Source organism: Pteronotus mesoamericanus, unplaced genomic scaffold (genome assembly GCF_021234165.1).
Source record: "Pteronotus mesoamericanus isolate MK-2021 breed Mesoamerican mustached bat unplaced genomic scaffold, CSHL_Meso_final scaffold_137, whole genome shotgun sequence".
Classification (NCBI taxonomy): Eukaryota; Metazoa; Chordata; class Mammalia; order Chiroptera; family Mormoopidae; genus Pteronotus; species Pteronotus mesoamericanus.
Window position 1 is genome coordinate 4,545,827 of NW_026555306.1, and position 7,598 is coordinate 4,553,424.

The window sequence follows — 7,598 nt, forward strand, 5'->3', positions numbered from 1 at the left end:
TCTGGTCCCCAAAGATTCCCCTGTGGTGAATCCTGCCCGCTCCTGGCAACCGGTGTTTGCTTCCTGCCACGATAACCTCCCCTTTTCTAGGATTTCGGGTACGTGGAGTCGCACGGTGCGTGCCGCTCTGAGCCCGGAGGCTTCCCCGCATCACTGTGCTCCTCGCCCATGTCGTTCTGTTTGCCAGTTCGTGGCTTTTTTTTTTTTTTTAATCCTCACCCAAAGACATGTTTATTGATTTTAGATAGAAAGGAAGGAAGAGAGAGAAAGAAGCATCGGCATGAGAAAGAAACATGGATCAGAGGCCTCCCATGGGTGCCCGACTGCGGATTGAACTGCAACCTTTTGGTGGCTGGGATGATGCTCCAACCAACTGAGCCACTTGGCCAGGGCTCCATTTTTTAGTTATTGTGAATGACGCTGCCATGCACAGGAGTGTACAAGTTTTTGTTTGAATAGCTGTTTTCAGTTCTTTGGGGTATATACTTAGGAGTCGAATTGTTGGGTCACTATCTAATTTCAGGCCTGTTTTTGGTCACCCAAATAGACACGCGTACCCATGAAGTGGTCCCTCCCCTCCCTTCAGCCCCAGGCAACCTCTCATCTGCTTTCTGTCTCTATGGATTTGCCTATTATATTCCACTTATGTATACATTTACTGGTGGATTCTTGTATGTGCCCTGATTGGGGATCGAACCCACAACCTTGACATATAGGGACAACGCTCTAACCAACTGAGCTACCCTGCCAGGGGAATGTTTATTTTAACCACAAAAAGAAATAAATGTATATAGGCCTATTAGCGTGGACCAGTCTTCAGGACCCCCTACTTAATATATAATCATCACATTTAGTTCTCTCGAGGTAGCTCGTCTCGATGCCCCCTGTGGGGAAACTGAGGCTGGGCAAAATGAGTTGCCTAAGGTCACGTGACCAGCCGTGGCTGCACAGGCTCGGACAGCAAGTGTGTCTGACCCCATCCATCCTGTGTGCCGCCCCATGGGACTCAGCAACTGAGAGGACCAGGGACAGAGAAAGACGACTTAGAGGTGGAGAAGCAGAGAGTCAGAAGCAAAGGGAATAAAGGAGAAGGAAAAAGACAAAAAATAGAGCAAGAAGAAACAGGAACCTGGGAGCCTGAGAGACAGTTCAGAGGAAGAGAGAGAGAGAGAAAAGAAGAGAATGGAGAGAGATGGTGGGAAATGAAGGTGGTCCAGGGACAAGAGATGGGAGGGGTAGAGTGCAGGGCGAGGCCGCGGGGGTTGATGGGAAGGCTTCATCCTTGCGTGGGCCACTGAGGCAGGAGGTCTGGGGGACCCAGCGAGGCCACGGTGTGTGGAGGCTGGTCATCTGAGCCCATGTCCCCGCTTCACTGACTTTAGGGAGGAAAAGGCGGTGACCAGACAGAGGAAGGCTGTGGATGGGACCACGTCCCCAGAGATGGAAGGTAGGGAGAGAGGGAAGGGACGGACAGACAGAGCAATTCCTGTTCCTACCTTTCCGGTCTGCCCTTCCATGGAAATAAAAAAAAGTCACCCAGACTTTAAGTGGGATTCAATATTTTAATCCTTTTCACTCTGAGAAGGTCCAGGGAATGGGCGCCTGGAGTTCCAGGGAGTGGGAAACGGGGGCGGCGACGGTGCGACCGTGGCCCCTTCCTTCTGCCCCCACTTCCCTTGTCAGTCTTCCTGGCTTTGGAAAGTAGACCCTTTGGCATCCGCTCTGGACGGCTGAAGCGCCAGAGTTCAGGAGGTTAGCCCAGCCACCTCCTGAAAGATCCTATTCCTCGCTCTTTCCAATGCCTCGAGAAGTCTTGAGAGACTCTGAGATAGGGGTCTCTTGTGTCCCCCAGCCTCTGCTGCATCCCAGCCTCCTCCAGAACATCAAGTCCATCCATCAAGCGCTCCCGGACCCCCTGATCAAGCTGCCTTTCAGTTGCTTGCACAGACGTACCCTCTCCTGTGGATGGGGATCTCTTGTCTACACCCCAGACCCCAGGCTCCCCGCAGAGCGTGGGAGTGTCTACAGCATGTGTAACTAACATGCAGTCTGGTCCCAACTTGGGACCTACCCAGAGCACGATGTCCTCTCCCCCCGTCCCTCTCCCGTGAATCTAGTCTGGATCCCCCATCCTGCACCCCAACACGTCCATCCCCCTCCGTTTATCAGTGACCCACTCTGGACTCTGAGCCTCTCCTGGGTTTAATGTCACAGAGCCCAGCACGACCAGGCCCACAAGAGATGACCAAGTGGCATGTAAACCATCTCGGTGGGTCCTAGTGATCGCACTGTGCCCACTGGGGGTTCAGGAGGTGGGTGCTCTCTCTTCTGGCCTGAACCCAGGAAAATCATCCGATGCCTCCCAGCCTCTCTTCACACTGTGGCTTCCTCCTGACACCCCTTCCCATTCTGGGACCTGGAGCCCGCTCCTAGTGCCTCACGAGCTCCGGTTACACACATCTCTCCCCAAATCCAACTTCTGTGAACTCAGCCATCGTGGGAGTATTGACACCACAGTAATTGGCAAGCACTACAAATCAGGGCTCTTCTTCCTGGGGAGCTAGTCGTTATCCATCTACCTGCATCCCACCGCCTTCCCACCTCACTCTCTTTCACCTTATACCTCGTGAAACCCATGAGTGAAGCTCTACAAGCTGGAAATGAAAGGAAAAGTCAGGCTGAGGAGGCAGAAGCCAAAGCATCCAATTCCAGGAGTGTCCCAATGCCTGACTGCTTCCTAAAATTCTCACCGTGCTGTCTCTGTGTCTGTGGGTCAAACTGTATTGAAAGAAATATGATGCTGCCCCAGGAAAACACCCTCAGGCCAAGCACTGCTGTGTTGCCCACCATCAAAACCGCAAACAAAAATCTGAAAGAGGGGTTGTTTGTTTGAAATGGGGGCCTTCCTCCAAATCCTTTTCTCTCCCCGTCCCCCTCACTGGCTTTTGTATATTGATAGGTGGGGAGCCTGTCCATCTCCTTTTCTCTTTGAAATACCCACAACTGTAGCTGGAACACCCCTTGCAACTCCCGCAGTTCCTGCAATGTTTGGGTGAACTTCACCTTTAGAACACTCTGAAACAAAGGGAAAACGAACAGGCATGGATTGGGTAACCTGCCTTCCATTCTACCGAATGTGTCCCTGCCCCATGTCCGAATGGATGAATGGCTGAAGGGCGAAGTCTCGTTAAGAAGAAACTAAGAAGAAATAGATACTAGGTACAGAGCACACAGCCCCCTACACCTACCATGCAACCCTGGCAATTGTGAAGTCTGCTTAAGTTGCCAAATAAGCGTTCTTGATTTAACGGTATAATTGGCCTAAGTTTCCATGATGGGGCTTCTTCAAATCTGTCTTCAGAAGTTCTAAAAGGATCTCTAGCCATGTGCTAAGGACGCATGTCACATGGAAAGTTAAGGGATTGAGCCTCCCTACTTCTTTGTTCAACGGCATCTCGATTTCAACCTAACTATTACCCCCAAGTCAACTGCAAGTTTGGTTTCATTTCATGTCGGGGCAAGTCCTCGGCCCCCGTTTCTGGAGTCTGGGGCTCATGGGTTAAAATGCCAGTTCGAATCGGTGTGAGATGGTGCTGGGCTGAGAGAAGCGCTGAGCTGCCCCCAGACCGGGAGGAGCCCTGCCCCAGGGAGGAACGGGGTAGACGGTGTTGAGTTAAGCTGCCCGGGAAGCAGACGTGGCCACAGCCTCTGGCAGCATGGCCGGCTCTGGCTGCTTTCTCAGCGCTGCCGTCCAAGTATCGAAGCTTCAGGGAGGCAGATTCCAACAAGAGGTGGAGGGGGATGGAGAAGAGTTGCTTCTACAAGATCTGAAACTTCCAGGCACTCTGATCCTTGTAGTCCAGAGGGTCCAGGGGGTTGTAGGCGAACTTCCAGGTGCCTGTGGGGTCCTTGAATTCCAAGCTGTCCACGGGGCTGTAGGCGCCATAGCTCTGGCCTGCCAGGGAGGTGGGGGACTGGGCCAGGGGGGGGCCCACGGAGGGGCCTGAAAGGGGACTGAGAGCTGGGCCCCCCAACTGGGGCACCATGGGAGAAAGGTAGGGATCCAGGCCACTGAAGAAGGAGCTGGGAGACCCGTAGGCTGAGGGGGAAGGGCAGAAAGCAGAGGCCGGGGCGTAGGTCATGGCATAGGGTGCCGGGGTCAGCGAAGGCCCGGAGGCCACTAGCCCAGCCCGCTGGGCCTCAGGCAAAGGGGACTCCGAGGCTGGACTCCAAATGGACAGAGTGGCCACTGCTGTGGTCGGGGAGCCTGAGGGGCCCGGCAGAGGTGGGCTGTAGGAATCGGAGATGCCCAGGGGGTCTGGGCAGACATCAGTGGAGGGCCCTGGGGGAGTGCCCGCCTTCCTCTTGGTGGGACGAGCCTTGGCTTGTGCTCCTGGCGGCTGCTGCTGCTGCTGTTTCTGCTGCTGCCGCTGCTGCCTGCACTTAGCCCTGCGGTTCTTGAACCAAACCTGGGGAGCAAGAGGAGAGAGCAGGTGGGTGAGTGGGGAGAAAGCCCAGGAGAGCCCTCGTGGGGCTCAGCGGTGATGCTGCTTATTGGTGAGACACGCCAGAGTCACACCTCTCCACTTGGCAGTCCGTCATGGGCACTCCGTCTGTCTGTCCATCCATCCATCCATGCATGCATCCACTCATCCTTCCATCTATTCATCCACCCATCCACCCACTTACCCATTCATCCATCCACCCACCCACTTATCCATCCATCCATCCATCCATCCATCCATCCACCCATCCATCCATCCACCCACCCACCCGCCCATCCATCCATCCACCCGCCCACCCATCCATCCATCCACCCGCCCATCCATCCACCTGCCCATCCATCCATCCAGCTATCCATCCATTCATCCATCATTCATCCATCCATCTACCCACTTATCCATCCATCCATCCATCCATCCATCCATCCATCCATCCACCCGCCCATCCATCCATCCACCCACCCATCCATCCATCCATCCACCCGCCCATCCATCCATCCATCCACCCGCCCACCCATCCATCCACCCACCCACCCATCCATCCATCCATCCACCCGCCCATCCATCCATCCATCCACTGGCCCATCCATCCATCCACCCATCCATCCATCCACCCACCCACCCATCCATCCATCCATCCACCTGCCCACCCATCCACCCATCCACCCGCCCATCCATCCAGCCAGCTATCCATCCATTCATCCATTCATTCATCCATCCATCTACCCACTTATCCATCCATCCATCCATCCATCCATCCATCCATCCATCCATCCACCCGCCCATCCATCCATCCATCCACTGGCCCATCCATCCATCCACCCACCCACCCATCCATCCATCCATCCACCCACCCATCCATCCATCCATCCACCTGCCCATCCATCCACCCATCCACCCGCCCATCCATCCATCCAGCTATCCATCCATTCATCCATTCATTCATCCATCCATCTACCCACTTACCCATCCATCCATCCATCCATTCAGCTATCTGTCCATCATCCATCCATTTACCCACCCACTTATCCATCCATCCATCCATCCCTCCGTCCATCCACCCACCCATCTAATTATTCATATACATATAAATACGCTTATCCACCCAATATGTACATAGTCATATATATCCATCCAGTATGTGTACATACATACAATCATACAAACACACACACACACATACATTCATCCATTCAATCAGTTAATAAACATGCATTAACTGCCTTCTACATCAGTGATGCTGACATTCTACTTGAGATAGATTATAGCAAACAGTAAGCAAGTACATCACATGTACTTAGAAGGTGGTAAATACTATAGAAGAACCCATTGAACATGATAAGGGGGAGCAGAAGAGTGGGAGGGAGGGGGAAAGATCACAACTTTAATGACTGTTATTTATTTATTTTTGGAGAGAGGGGAAGGGAGGGGAAGGGAGGGAGAGAGGGAGAGAAACACTGGCGTGTGAGAGAAACAATATGTTGCACAGATTCCGAACCAGGGACCGGCCTGCGACCAGGCATGTGCCCTGGGATGGACACCAAACTGGCGAACTTTCTCTTCGATGATCGATGCTCAACCAACTGAGTCACACCAGTCAGGCAAGATTGCAATTTTAAATTCGACTGTTGGTATAGGTCACATTGACTGGCAAGGCGATTTGCTTGGTTGGTAGAGATCTTGAACAAAATGTGGGGGAGTGAACGTTCCAGGTAGAGGGAACAGAGAGTGCAAAGGTCCTGAGGCAGGAGTGCGTGTGGCAGGCGTGTTAGAGGACGAATCCGTGGGGACACCAGGGGGACGTGTGAGAGTGATAAGAGACGAGGCCAGTGAAGAATTTTTAGGGTCCTTTCTGACCGCGGCGGACCCTCTGTGACCCCTCCCTCCTCCCATGGCTCTGGGTCCCAGGAAGGGCTGGGACGGGCCTGGGGACCAGAACGTGGCACCTGAACCCTGGACTCGGGCAGATTGATCTTCAGAGCCACCTCCTCGCGGGCGTACACATCCGGGTACTGGGTCTTGGCAAACAGCGCCTCCAGCTCCTCCAACTGGCTCCGCGTGAAGGTGGTCCGCTCCCGCCGCTGCTTCCTCGGGGCGCCTGGGTAGGGGCAGGAAGGTGGGACTCGCAGACGACCCCGGCCTCCCGTTCTCTTCTGCAGCTGGTGCGAGGCCCTGAGGGTGTCCGTCTGCCCTGACCTTCCAGACCCGCCTCTGCCCCCCGGGGAACGGGTCCCTCTTTGCCTGTCCTCCCGGGGCGCATGCCTCACCCCGAGGAGAGCTGGCGTTAGCCTTGTAAGGAGGTGTACGGATTTGATTTTAGCCCCCTTTCTAAAATGTCTTAGGCACTAAAGCATGACATTGTGGATATGCAACCATTTCTAGCCTATCAAAGTGGCAGGTCTGTAATATTCAATTTAATGAAACATTAAAAAAAAAAAAAACCCAGCTAAAAAATAATGCCCCCCACAAAAAACGGAGACCTCACGTCGTCTCTTGGAAAGAAAGCGTTGCTGACAGATGGGAATTTCTCCGGCCCACCTTCCAGACCGCTCTCCCCACTCCCACGCCACCGCTCTCCTAAATCTCTATGGAAGTCCGGACGCTTTTCTCCCTGCAACGTGGAGTGGCCTTTTGCCTTGCGTGTGGCCCTCATGTCACCCTGTCCGTGCTGTGCCGTCTTCTTCCCGAGGGCAAGGCTCCCCAGAGGCCCCAAAGGCGGCCCGCAGGGGGAAGGCGGGGGAAGGGCTGTACTCACTCGGATAGGACGCGGCCGGGTGCATCAGGTCCACGCCGCCGGCGCCGCTCAGGGCCAAGGCGCTGACGGAGTAGTGCGGCCCCGGGTTCACATACGCCATCATGGTGGTCGCGGACGCTGGGGCCCAGGCCGGCGGGCCTGCAAGGGAAGGGCGGGCAGCGCTCCCACAGCCCCCAGCTACCTCGCGGGGACAGGAAGGCTTGGGTTCGAATCCTGCCTCAGCCTCTTCTCAGGTACGTGACCTTGGACTTCTGTGCCTCGGTTTCTCCACCTATAAACACGGCCCGCTGCTCAGGGCCCTCAAAGTTTCACTGAGGCCCCATAAAGCAGAGCTGAAGCTG

General features: G+C 54.6%; 1 protein-coding gene across 1 annotated transcript; it reads right to left on the reverse strand.

Moving 5' to 3' along the window:
* Nucleotides 1–3,818: 3,818 nt before the first annotated feature.
* LOC129082786 (cone-rod homeobox protein) lies at nucleotides 3,819–7,360 on the reverse strand. Its single transcript, XM_054588515.1, has 3 exons — nucleotides 7,258–7,360; nucleotides 6,449–6,600; nucleotides 3,819–4,469 (listed from the first exon to the last, which is right to left on the reverse strand). The coding sequence occupies exons 1-3, from the start codon at nucleotides 7,358–7,360 to the stop codon at nucleotides 3,819–3,821; spliced, it is 906 nt and encodes a 301-aa protein (XP_054444490.1).
* Between the last annotated feature and the right edge of the window lie 238 nt (nucleotides 7,361–7,598).

Coding starts and splice junctions, on each gene's coding strand:
- LOC129082786 (XM_054588515.1), bottom strand. CDS start 7,360: ATGATGGCGTATGTGAACCCGGGGCCGCACTACTCCGTCAGCGCCTTG. Junction 6,601..7,257: donor CCCGGCCGCGTCCTATCCGA/GTGAGTACAGCC, acceptor GCCCCTACCCAG/GCGCCCCGAGGAAGCAGCGG. Junction 4,470..6,448: donor TGCCCGAGTCCAGGGTTCAG/GTGCCACGTTCT, acceptor CTTGCTCCCCAG/GTTTGGTTCAAGAACCGCAG.